Below are 14,086 nucleotides of genomic sequence, written 5' to 3' on the forward strand. Positions count from 1 at the left end.
GAGAATCCTTCGAAGCCCTGGCCCAGGAGCTTCGAAGTAAAGGGCCTGACTAGCCTAGTAGGTAGAGAAGCAGAGAGGTCTCTTTGCCCGGTCAGAGCACTTAAATTCTATCTAGACAGAAAGAAACAGATGGGGGGTTTGCAACACGGTCTATGGTGCTCTGTAAAGGACCCCAAAAGACCAATGTCGAAGAATGCCTTGGCCTTCTTTGTGAGAAGCGTGATTACGGAGGCACATAATAACTGCCCAGATGACTCTTTTAAACTTTTGAGAGTGAAAGCTCACGAAGTGAGAGCAGTCACAACGTCTCTTGCTTTCCAAAGAAATATGTCGCTTAAGAATATCTTGGAAGCGACATATTGGAGATGCAATTCGGTGTTTGCATCTCATTACTTGAAAGACGTTCGCGTAACTTACGAGAAATGTTTTTCTCTAGGTCCGTTTGTGTCAGCGGATACAGTCCTGGGTATTGGAGCAAGCGCCAATCCTTAATTTTGTGTACGTAACCCTCTTGTTGGATACGTTCTTGACTTCCTGCTGGAAGAAGTGTCAGATGTCGCACAGGCGGCTGTCACTTTGGTTCAGTAAGGAACTCGAGTGGTATCTGACTATCAGAGGGGTACAAATTTTTTTTTTGTACTTTAGCGTGTGCGTATTGACTGTGTAATTTGAGTTATGGGTTGTTTGTGAGGAGTTTGGGGATAACTCTTGACAATCTTAGAACTAACACAGGTGTTAGGATCGGGTGATCGGGATCGGTTGTTTGCTCCTTAAATAAGGCGTGTTGTCATATAAGTGGATTAGCACCCATTGACAAATGCCAGTCAGGCTCTGCCGAGTAAGTGGATAAGACCCCATCGACAGACCCACAAGAACTCTTGGCCACAGATCACTATCTCGCTAAGGCTCTTGAGGTGAAGCAGACTCCTAGGCAGTAGCCACGAAGTCTTCCACCTAATCAGGTAGGAACCAAGGTCTATAAATACCTACAACATATGTTGTTTACCTGTCTATTCAGTAGTTAGCTGTCTCTTACCCTCCACCAAAGGGTGCCAATCAGCTAAGTATATATCTGACAGGGAAGTTGAATGTATGAAAATGATATTGTTATGATACAATAAAGTTTCATACATACTTACCTGGCAGATATATATGATTGATGGCCCACCCAGCCTCCCCGCAAGAGACAGGTGGAAGAGAGAAAATCTGATAGAAAACAGGAATGGTTCCTAGTCCTGCCACCCAGGGCAGGGCGGTAGATCACCTGACCTACCTGTAGCGAGTGCCGCGAAATTTGAATTTCTGTTGGGGACGACGGAGTCTATAGCTAAGTATATATCTGCCAGGTAAGTATGTATGAAACTTTATTGTATCATAACAATTTCATTTTTATGGTTATACATAAATACATACTATGTACGTACTGCATTACTTAGTTATGTATGTGAAAATAATTCAGTCCCCCCATAAGTATTCAGTCATGCACGTTTTCTTTCATACTGTTACTATTTGAGACATCCATTTTCTTTTTACAAAGGAAGCAATTGTATGTGAAATCACAAATACCAAATGTCTACTTAAAGTATTATCCTACATCAAATATACCATTGAATTGGTAGTATTAATATAATTTTAAAGTCATCTTAGACATTTTACCATTAGAAATATATAAACAGCCAATAGCACAGAGAGAGAGAGGGAGAGAGAGAGAGAATAACTCCTTACGGTTTCAAAAGATTGAAATGAACGTCTGTAGGCAACTTTTTTCCCCTCCCATAAATACATATATTTCTCCAGAGAAGAGAGAAAGAGAGGACTGTGCAATTATGTTTGTCTGTCTATCAATTCTTTTGCTGAGAGCGAGAGAGATAAAAGGAAGAAATAGAAACACCAAATATATGACAAGTATCTTGTGGAGAGAGAGAGAGAGAGAGAGAGAGAGAGAGAGAGAGAGAGAGAGAGAGAGAGAGAGAGAGAGAGAGAGAGAGTTGTCCTTACAGTATTTAAAAGAGAGAAATGGAATGATTATTGTATTTAAAATACTCAGATATGAATTTTGTACTTACAGTTATAGTACGTATTATTATTGGAAAATATTAATGATAAACTTATTACATACATGTCCATGAAAATGATCTCATCTCAGTAAGAGAGAGAGAGAGATTACATAAAACCATTAAATTCGTTGACCATTGTATGGCATTGTTACTTTCCCAGCTCCGAGCGTCACTGGAGTTAAGAGGTAGGGAAATTGATACAGAAAAAGACGAAGGGAAGAATTTTCATTTGAAATTAGTTATCTTATTATTACTACTTCTCTTATTATTATTATTATTATTATTATTATTATTATTATTATTATTATTATTATTTGAAAATAAAATAAACACGTGCATTTACCATAAAAATTCTCTCAACTCAGTAAGAAAGAGGAGTTATCCTTACAAGTGAAATGGAAAGGTAATTTTGTAATTACAGTTTTATTATTATTATTATTATTATTATATTATTATTATTAAATAACTGAAATTATCAATAAACATTTTACATACTAGTACCATAAAATTTCATCTCGGTTAAAAGAGAGAGAGAGAGAGAGAGAGAGAGAGAGAGAGAGAGAGAGAGAGAGAGAGTGAGTGAGTGAGTGTTTTATCTCTCTGTTCTCTCAAAAAATACTTATAAACAACTTCCAGCGAAAGAGAGGGAGGGAGTTACCACTATGACACATTATTATTTTGTGTGGCAAAAGAGAGAGAGAGAGAGAGAGAGAGTTAGCCTTAATTAAAAGTGACATGGATAGATTAGTATTATATTCCTTTAAAATACTATCACATAATATGAATTTTGTAATTACAGTTATCATTATTATTATTATTATTATTATTATTATTAATTTAATTAAAAATAATGGCAGAATGCACAGAATTGATTTTGTACAATATTTCTTTCAATTCTCCTTATGATTTGCCTTTCTGGCACGCTGGTATTATAAAGCAGCTGTCCAATATTCATCGTGCTGTAGGTCGTCAACGGAAATTTCGGGCGGGCTGGTGTTATCAAAAGCAAACTAGTTATCAGGGACAGGCTGGGGTCGTCAACAGGTATACAGGTTCGTTTCGTAGGTCGGGAACAGGCCGTAGTCGTCAGGGGTCTATCCGGTATTTCTTCATTTCTGGTTTTTAAAAGGCGTCTACATGTTTCGGCCACCTCGTTTGGCCATCTTCGGGACGGGATCGCTGAGTGCAATGGTCTGTGTCAGATGTATTCACGCTATTTATTGCATTCGGGTGGCTTGAAGAAACGGGTACCTCACTTTTCATTGTCATCAGGGGGCCCGTTGCTGGTTGGCTGTCCTCTTCGTGGGCGGAGCCTCATCCTTATTGGTGATGGTGGAGGTCCCTTCGAAGGGCGTGCTACCAGGTCGTCCTCAGGGCGAGAGCTGCGATCACCCTCAGGGTTACTAGGGACGTCCTCAGGATGAGAGCTAACGCTTCTATCATCCTCAGGATCCCTCTGGTGCGATGGTCGTTGTGGGGCGGTGTCTGCTGCTCTCCTGACGGCGGTGGGGAGGAGGAAGGTCTCCTGTGTGACGTTCAAACTGGGCTTCTCCCTCCCGATGTGCAGCGCTTCTAAGATTCGCAAACGACATTGATCGGGTGCTTGGTCGATAACCTCGAAGTTACCGACGATGTCGCTGCGGCGGATTCTTTTATTATGTGCAGTCCTTGCATGATTAAATACTGCTCCTTCCTGCGCATGACAGGAGATCCTCTTGGAGAGGAGCATTGATGTCATCCCGATGTAAGTTCCGAGGCATCCTCGGATTGGGCACGTGTATCTGTAAATGACTTTCGTCCTCTGCAAGGGATCCTGCAACGGTGCGGGGTTATTTTTCATAATAAGACTGCATGTTTTTTTACTTGTATAAAATATGATCAAGTTGATCTGCTTGTTGTTGTCGGTCGGGGAAACGTGATTCCTGATTATTTCCCGTAGGGCTTGCTCGTCTTCTTTATATCGCCGATGGAAGGTGCCCTTGTAGAAAAAATTAATTTTCTGCTTTGGGTCTGGGCGGGGTAACTGTAGGTACCATTTTTCCATGCTCTTCCTGAAGACGTTCTGGATGCTTCAGACACACCAACTGAAGCATCCAGAACGTCTTCAGGAAGAGCATGGAAAAATGGTACCTACAGGAACCCTGCCCAGACCCAAAGCAGAAAATTAATTTTCTCTACAAGGGCACCTTCCATCGGCGATATAAAGAAGACGAGCAAGCCCTACTGGAAATAATCAGGAATCACGTTTCCCCGAACGACAACAACAAGCAGATCAACTTGATCATATTTTATACAAGTAAAAAAACATGCAGTCTTATTATGAAAAATAACCCCGCACCATTGCAGGATCCCTTGAAGAGGACGAATGTCATTTACAGATACACGTGCCCAATCCGAGGATGCCTCGGAACTTACATCGGGATGACGTCAATGCGCCTCTCCAAGAGGATCTCCTGTCACGCGCAGGAAGGAGCAGTATTTAATCATGCAAGGATTGCACATAATAAAAGAATCCGCCGCAGCAACATCGTCGGTAACTTTGAGGTTATCGACCAAGCACCCCGATCTATGTCATTTGCGAATCTTAGAAAGCGCTGCACCTCGGGAGGAGAAGCCCAGTTTGAACGTCACACAGGAGACCTTCCTCCTCCCCACCACCGTCAGGAGAGCAGCAGACACCGCCCCACAACGACCATCGCACCAGAGGGATCCTGAGGATGATAGAAGCGTTAGCTCTCATCCTGAGGACGTCCCTAGTAACCCTGAGGGTGATCGCAGCTCAAGCTCTCGCCCTGAGGACGACCTGGTAGCACGCCCTTCGAGGGGACCTCCACCATCACCAATAAGGATGAGGCTCCGCCCACGAAGAGGACAGCCAACCAGCAACGGGCCCCCTGATGACAATGAAAAGTGAGGTACCCGTTTCTTCAAGCCACCCGAATGCAATAAATAGCGTGAATACATCTGACACAGACCATTGCACTCAGCGATCCCGTCCCGAAGATGGCCAAACGAGGTGGCCGAAACATGTAGACGCCTTTTAAAAACCAGAAATGAAGAAATACCGGATAGACCCCTGACGACTACGGCCTGTTCCCGACCTACGAAACGAACTTGTATACCTGTTGACGACCCCAGCCTGTCCCTGATAACTAGTTTGCTTTTGATAACACCAGCCCGCCCGAAATTTCCGTTGACGACCTACAGCACGATGAATATTGGACAGCTGCTTTATAATACCAGCGTGCCAGAAAGGCAAATCATAAGGAGAATTGAAAGAATATTGTACAAAATCAATTCTGTGAATTCTGCCATTATTTTTAATAAAACTTGTTTGTTTGAAACCTAAGGTCTGTTTCCAGCATATTATTATTATTATTAATATTATTAATATTATTAGTATTATTATTATTATATTGAAAGTATTAAAAACATATAGTACAAGTACTATAAAAAAAAATCTTGGTCCTCAGTAAATGAGAGAGAGAGAGAGAGAGAGAGAGAGAGAGAAGAGAGAGAGAGAGAGAGAGGGGGGGGGGAAATTTCATGAGCACTTGATGGCAACAGCACAACAGCTCCTTCCCCCTCCTGTCACTTAACTTGATACGTATGACAGTTTTAGTACCTGGAGTTAGAGAAAGAATACTGGGATTTCCTTCATTCTTCCATAATTTTTTAAATTTATAAGCTAAAATCTTACTAATTCACCATGGTATTTTCTTTAATGAATTGATATTATTGCTGTATAAATTAATATTAATATTTGAAAATAGTAAATCATTTATTTATCATACAAAAAAACATACATCTTTGTAGTAGAGAGAGAGAGAATTATTATTTTTATTATGTGATGTAATTTCAACTTATTAAACTTACTAATACAGTATTAATCAAAATTAATATTTGAAAATTAGTAAATCATTTTTGTATCATAAAAATGTATTTAGTCATGAAAATAAACATCAAAATACACTAATTAGTGATTATTTTTGTCAGAAAAATCCGCGAATGGGCGAGTCCATCCACGAATAATTTCTAGATAGGTTCCAAAGAAAAATCCGCGAATGTGTGAGTCCGCGAATCCGGAGAACGCGAATACGGGGGGACCACTGTAGACTGGAATATCTGGGAAAGGATTTATCTCTTCCCTCCGGTGAACCTACTAATGAAGGTCCTGAACAGGACTTTCAAAGGTCAGATCACACTAGTAGCTCCCAACTGGCCCAAGAACAATTGGTTCCCTCTATTAGTGGAATTGGGACTCCGGCCCTGACGGATTCCCAATCCCAAACTGACGCAGTTGGTACAAACGCGGACTGTGTCCGCTTCCTCAGGAATTCAGAAAGCCCTAACTTTATGGACTTCATGAAGTTTGCGGCACAGAAAGATGCCAACATTGATCCTCAAAACATCCAGTTCCTAGAATCAGATAAACGAGAATCAACACTGCGTCAATGTGATTCAGCGGTGAAGAAGCTAGCCACCTTTTTGAAAGACACAGGAGCACAAACCATGACTACGAATCTGGCGATAACCTTCTTCAGAACCTTGTTCGAGAAAGGATTAGCAGCTAGTACTATTACTACAACCAAATCAGCACTAAGAAAATATTCCAATTTGGATTTAATATTGATCTTACAGATTCGTATTTTTCCTCTATTCCTAGGGCTTTTGCTCGACTTAGACCAATAGATAGACCTCGAACGGTCTCCTGGTTCTTAAATGATGTCCTTAAGCTAGCTTCGGACACTGTTAATGAGTCATTTACTTATATAACGCTCCTAAGGAAAACATTATTCCTAATAAGTCTGGCCTCAGGAGCTAGATTATCTGAGCTGTCGGCCCTTTCTACGGAACCAGACCATATTGAGTTCCTCCCATCAGGAGAATTATTACTTTTACCAGATCGTCAATTTTTGGCTAAAAACGAAGACCCACAAGATAGGTGGGCCCCATGGAAAATTGTCCCTCATCCTTAGGATTTGTCCTTATGTCCAGTTAATTCATTAAAAGCCTATTTAAACAGAACCGCCATGAAAACTTCAGGCCCCTTGTTTATTAGGGAAAATGGTGGAACCATCTCCCTAAAAGGAATCAGACAGCAGATTCTATATTTTATCAAACAAGCTAACCCGGAATCAATTCCGCGAGCACATGATGTCAGGGCGGTAGTTACATCAATTAATTATTTTCAACACATGAACTTTGACGATCTCAAAAAGTATACAGGCTGGAAATCACCGACAGTATTTGAACGCCACTACCTAAAATCCAAAGAGGCCCTTAAATTCCCAGCAGTGGCAGCGGGAATCACAGTTTCCCCTGACACTGCATAGCATGGTAGTAACTAGTCTTCTAAGTAGCCTATGTCTCTCTCTCATCTCTCTCTCCTACCTGCCTCGCTAGCATTCTTGACCTTAGCTCGGTTGTTACTGGGTTGCACACTTTAACCTGATTTTCATCTGCATTGTATTATGATCTTTATTGCTCGTACATATGGTTATCTGGTGCAAAATTTTGTAAATAAATTCCTGTTTAGTTGTGTAGGATTCATTTAATGTTATATGTCGGGTTATACAACCTTATTAGTAGATAAGAACTGTAGTTTAAGAATATCATTAAAAATCTTCATAGCATTAAGGAAATTTATTAAGTATTTGTAGATTGAATAACTTATTAAATAATATTTAATAATTATATATACAGGTTTCAATTTCCTTACAGTAATTTATCTACACTAACTTTCCAAACTGGTGGGGCCAATTCTCTGTTACTATTTCACGGAGCGACACAGGGTAGGCCCAGAAAAGGGATTTTGACAAAGGAAAAATCTATTTCTGGGCAGTGACCTGTGTCGCCCAGTGAAACCCACCCTCTAATTTCCACACCCTAATCTGCCCCAAGCTTTGGTGCTATCTACAGGAATGGTAAACAAAGCGCTAGCCATAGCAGTAGTGGGTAGCGGGAGCCTAGAACGGCTCCTCTGTAGACGAGGGATATTGAGAAAGGAAGAGACTAAATGGCAGGGGACCTCTGGTAGTGGTTACACTCACCCCAGATACCATACCGACACCTTAAATAAAGGTGAGCGAGCCAGAATATTCTGGCATTGCCATATAGCTTTTTTCTCTGGTATATTTAGCAATATTTATACCTAGAAATGAGTGCTAAAGGAACCATTTCACTGGGTGACACAGGTCACTGCCCAGAAATAGATTTTACCTTTGTCAAAATCCCTTTTTATTATAAAAATGTCATTTTTGCTTATCAGCACCCAGCTCAGAATGGAACCCCCATTGATAACCAGGGACAGCCTGTATATGTATATTGATTTTTTAAATGATAAAAGAAAGATCACACCGGGAATATCGTGATTAATGGCTAGTCAGTAAGAGCTCACAAACATATGTCTTCATCGGAAGATGGCCAAAAGCAAAGTGGAGTGCCTACATCCGGGCAGGCAGGACTACTCACCGACTACTCACCCACCAGATGGTAGTTACTGCCTAACCACCTTGTTCAAGAACTTAACGGCTGTATTCCAGCCTATGCTGAATGTAATTCCTAATGTAAATGACCAAGGGTTTGTATATCGTGCAGGAATAACCAAGTACTATTCTAATTTTTTTGCACAATCTTTCGAACACCTGCAGACATGCCTGTAAAAGCTATATAATGGAGAGGGAAGTATTTATAAAATAGATACTAAATTAAGTATATTTTTATTTTATGCAAGTACAGTCAGAAAATGATCTAAGATGAAAGTACAGTAGATGCAGTAACAACAAACACGAACATGCATGTGGATGACGTGCTTTTCAAGGACTGAAGCTGAACATGAATAGGGAGTGAAAGGTGTAAGGGTCTTTACTCACCTGAGGGGCTCTCATCATCTGTAATGGTAGGTCCGTCACTTCAGACATTTAAATAATAATTACAGCATTTAAGTTCTATAATAATTATCCTTAAGTTTTGTGTATGAAATATAAAACTCTAAAGCTATTTTTATTTGTTTCAGAAATCAGACTGTATTGCATCATAGTTTCAAACGGACGACGTACGTATCTACAATGCAAATATGACAGAGAATGATTTACCATTGCTGTCAAATATAAGTGACAGTAGAGCAAGACATTACTTAATCAGTTTAAACCCCTCTTTTGAAACTAAAGTATTTTTAGGTCGTGTGATCATATTTTTTGAAGTTACAAGTCCTTGTGAAAAAAAAGGCAAGTGCTGCACACGTAAATGTTTTTGCAACAGTGGTGGAGAAGTGTTAGATATATCCAAGGTGGAAGAAAATACTCTTACAGGTGGAAGGATTATTGATGATAATACAAATGCAGAAGTGAGTTCAAGCTTTCATGGAGAATTAGATGATATTCCAGACTTTGAACTTATTTTAGACTGTTGTGATATAAATGTAAAACTTGTGAAAGAAGTGTTATGCAATAAGTGTGAAGTTGAAAATTATCTAGATCCAAATCATTTACGAAATTGTAGTAACGACATAAAGTTTTGGATCGGTAAGAAACAAAGTCCTCTTCAGTTTGAAGTGAGTGAGTGGTGCCTCAAGATTGTGAAACCTGGAATCAAGTGTGTTGAAAAGTTCCCACAGGTCGTTTATATTGAATATGAGACAACACCTATTGGAAAATCAGTCTTCTGGCAAAATGACCAAGATGGGTACTCTTGTGTTTATACTCCAGGTGCACCAATCAATAACCGTTCACTTTTACCCTGTCAAGACCCACCTTCAGCAATGGCTACATGGCAAGCTTGGATAACTGTGTCTGAAGGTTATTATGTTTCCATGACTGGAGATGAAGTGCAGACTTTGTGTTCTGGAACAAAGGCAGACAATAAAAGTGAAGTATCAAGTGAAAATAATGTACCTCAAAGTTCACTGAAATTGAACCCTGTAGTCAGTGAATTACTTCCAAGTGAAGTTATGTTGACCGGTAAATCTCAGAAATGCTTCTATTATTGTACTTCAATGGTCTTACCAATCGCAACCATTGCTATTGCAATTGGCAAATGGTCAGTGAGGAAAGTCATTATGCCAAAATTAGTTTCAGAAAAACAATGCAGTGATGCTAAACAACAGAAATTAATTGATTCATTAAAAAATATTTGCAAACACTATGAATACCCATGTCATATGAAAAAAGACTGGACCAGTGATACAAAAATCACTGTTGTATATCCTAAATCTTTTTCTGAACTTACAATAAAAGCCTTGTGTAACTTTTTACCTTGTGCTGTAAAAGCTGCAGTCCAGTTACTGAGTGTATATCCTTGTCATAGAATAGAAGTTGTTATCTTACCTCGAAATTTTGGAAGTTTGGGATTAGCTTCACCGAATCTCATATTCTTGTCACCATCTATTGCTATAGATGATATCTCGGCTTTTATTCGCATTGCACATGAAATCAGGTGAGTGGATTGGTTGTAAATTAAACAGATTTTCTAAAACAAAACTTTTGTTTCAACAAGATTCAACCTATGCCTTTTTTTTAAGAATACAGGCAGTCCCTGTCTTACAACGGGTTCGGCTTACGACGTTCCGAGGTTACAACACTTTTCAATTATATTTATCAGAAATTATTTCCAGGCTTACTACACATGTTCCGTGGTTACGACACCTACAATGGTGATCTTGCAGAAGAAATATGTGATGACAATAAAACACTTGGCTGCAGGTTCCCAAGCTTTACTCAACTGAAACCATTACTACAGTCTGAAACAAATACAAATTCCTTCCTTAATAATCTAGTACGTACAATGACAACAGTAAATGATAATATCCCTTACAATGCTAGTAATCCTTACCCTATAATATTACTAATAGTTACCTAACAGATAAGTAGGTATGGCGTATTGACCACCATTGTCTCTCAGAGTCCCATATATAAACAAAGTGAGATAATGCTTCTTGATGGGACAACACTCGTATCAAACTTGGGTTACAAAACAGAGGAGAAGGCAGGAGCAACACATAGTACATCCTTAAATAATAGTATACCACAAAATATGACTCCAAAAATGCAAAATAATCAATATTTGAAGGTTTTTTGATGAAAAATGCAATAAGAATGCAGTTTACATAGTTTTTAATGCACCCAAAGCATTAAAAGTAGGATTTTCTTAGGATTTTTTACAGTGTTCCGGCTTACGACGATTTTTGGCTTACAGCACGTCTCAATAACGGAACCCCCGTCGTAACCCGGGGACTGCCTGTATCCCCATTGTCAATTGGAATTGGTTATTGAAACTTATTAACAAGGTTGTTAAATTATAGCAAGTAGGGGATAACTGGGTAGTACAAATCAAGAAGTGAGGGTCTTCAATTGGTGAAAAACCAATTGAAGACCATCACTTCTTGATTTGTGTTGCTGGAACTTTCATTTAGTAAGATTGTTGTAGTGCTTCATTGTGGTTTTTTATTTTGTTCTTGAGGAAGAATGATGGATGGCTGTTCTGGTAAAAGAGAGAAAAGGCAAGTGCAATGTTTGCCCGTCAGCATTGATCCTCATTCTCTATGTTCTCTATGCAGTGACCAGGTATGTAATAAATATGGTAATGTTAGCCATTCTTCGGATGGCACAGGAAAAGAAGTTGCATTTGTCTGCAATTCACCTTACAAGGTTGCTCAATGTAATAGCAGACTCTCTGTCAAGGAATACTACAACCTCAACAGAGTGGTCATTGGACAATCATTCCTTTCAAATATTATACAACCTACTTCCACAACTGGAAGTGGACCTGTTTGGCACATACGGGAATCACAAACTCCCAGTATATGTGTCCCCGAATGTGGACAATCAAGCAATAGCGAGAGATGCCTTCTTACAGGACTGGAGCAACTGGAAGACGATTTATCTTTTTTGTACATGAACTTTCCTGTCAGACATATACTTAGCTTACGTCTCTGACGTCACGACAGAATTCAAAACTCGCGGCAAACGCGACAGGTAGGTCAGGTGATCTACCTTACACGCCGCTGGGTGGCGGGTGTAAGAACCAAAGTACCTTTCTTGCCAGATTTTTTCTGTCGTCGGTGTCGACCACACCTGTTGTCAGTACCTCTTGACAGTTGGATTCTTTTCTCGTTTTTGCCCTGGATTGTTTGTTCTACGACTTTTGGTGAAGTACCCGATCTTTTGGCCTGGCATTCGCGATTTGTGGACCGTTATTTGACTTTTCTTTGGATTTTTCTTTGGATTCATGATGTCTGATGTTGATACTAAGAAAACTGCTATGTTTAGAGTTTGTTGTATGAGTGAGTGTAAGGTGAGGCTACCGAAAGCTGCGGTAGACCCTCACAAGTGTAGAGGGAATGAATGCACCTTTAATAATCCTTGTAATGAATGTGAAAAGCTGAATGAGGATGAATGGAAGTCTTTGTCTTCCTACTTGAGGAAGCTTGAAAAGGATAAAGTTAGGAAAGCTTCTTCTAGGAGCAGTAGTAGATCTCGTATTAGCGAGTTGGATATAGATAATCCTATTTTAGAAGTAGCTCCTTTGTCAGTTTCAGCTCCTGCTCCCTGCATCGAAGCCGAAGATGCGCCTTCGGAAGTGGCCTCCATGAAAGCCACCATTTGCAGTATGGAGATGAAAATCAAACATCTAGAAGGTAAGAGTGATTCCAATAGTGATTTGTACAGTGATCCCAGTGCAGTGGAGGGTGCGTCTGATCGGCTCCCTAATGCTTCCAGGCCTAGACCTCTTCCAGACTCCCCCCAGTCCCAGTGGAGGAGGAAAAGTCGAAAGCCGCAGGAAGTTGGAGGGAGCATCCCCACCGATCAGGCGTCCCCTCGTAGCTCCTGTTGATCGTTCTCCCCAGGCTACCTTGGATCGCCAAAGAGAGAAATCTTGCGCCAATGCTTCTCGTCTTCGCCTTCGCCTTCTCCTAAACGAGGATGGAGCTCTTCGGAAGCCTCGCGCCCTTCGAAGAGAGCCTGGAACGCTCCCTGCGCCCTTCCATCCAGCCCTGAAGTTTTTTCGGAAGAGCCTGAGGTGGAAGCGAAGAAACGGAAGAGATCTCCTGGAGTATCGTTCCCCGAGCGAGAGATCGCGCCTCGTCACCTGTTCAAGAGTTTGTGAAATCTCCTGCAAGGGTGTTGGCTAACCTTCAGGCGCAGATTTCGGCTCTGGCTGGCTCTCTTTGCGTGTCTTCTCGTCGTAGGAAGGACGTCTCGCTTCCTGTAAAGAAGTCCAGGCTCCCCTCCTGACTCTCGTTATTCGACGGAAGCGGCCCGCTCGCCTGTGCGTTCGGAGTCTCGCAGGAGACTTTCTGCTTCGGACAAGATCCCATCTGCGTCCAAGCGCCATTCGCCTGACAGACAGGATGTCTTTGTTTCTCCTTCGGACAAGGAGCAGGCTTCTCGTAGGAGATCTTCGCCCTACAGACGCTCTTCTCGAGACAGGATCGCTCCCCTTGATAGGCACCAAGAGCCTAGTAGGCGCTACTCGCCTCGTAGCCGCTCCTCGTCTCGCCTCCACTCTCCTGTTGACAAGCGCCCTAAATCGGACAGGCGCTCTTCGCTGGACAGGCGTCAAGAGCCTGTTAGGCACGTTTCTCCTGGCAGGCGCTCTTCACCTGACTTTCACTCTCCTCGAGTCAGGCGCTGAGATCATGGCAGACGCTTCTCCCCTTGTAGGCGCTCTCCCAGTAGGCGCTCGTTGCCAGAGAGCCTCTCTCCTCGTTTCAGGCGCCAAGAGTCTGGTAGCCGCTTCTCTCATGGCTGGCGCTGTTCGCCTGGTAGCCGCTCTCCTTTGGATAGGCGCCAAGAGCCTGATAGAAGTTTTTCTTCAAACAGGCGCTCTGCTCCTGACAGCTGCCTTACTCCTGTTAGGCTCCAAGAATCTGGAAAACGCCCTCCTCAAGACAAGAAGGATTTTGCGAGTAGGCAAGTTCCAGAAGTTTTGTCTCCAAGAGTCAAACCTCACTCTTCAAGAGACTTTTCTAAAGGTAGCCGCGCCTCTAAGGATCATGAGGGTTCTTCTGATGACGAAGAACAGGATCC

At 41.4% G+C, this 14,086-nt stretch overlaps 1 protein-coding gene across 1 annotated transcript in view; it reads left to right on the forward strand.

Moving 5' to 3' along the window:
- Window positions 1-5,610: 5,610 nt before the first annotated feature.
- Window positions 5,611-14,086, forward strand: part of LOC135204014 (aminopeptidase O-like) — a 130,588-nt gene continuing 122,112 nt past the window's right edge. Inside the window, exons 1-2 of the mRNA XM_064233943.1 lie at window positions 5,611-8,958; window positions 9,076-10,493. Coding sequence (XP_064090013.1) covers window positions 9,136-10,493 — 1,358 coding nt within the window. The 5' untranslated portion in view covers window positions 5,611-8,958; window positions 9,076-9,135. The remainder of the gene's footprint in view (window positions 8,959-9,075; window positions 10,494-14,086) is intronic.

This window comes from Macrobrachium nipponense, chromosome 44 (assembly GCF_015104395.2).
Source record: "Macrobrachium nipponense isolate FS-2020 chromosome 44, ASM1510439v2, whole genome shotgun sequence".
In the NCBI taxonomy this organism is placed as follows: Eukaryota; Metazoa; Arthropoda; class Malacostraca; order Decapoda; family Palaemonidae; genus Macrobrachium; species Macrobrachium nipponense.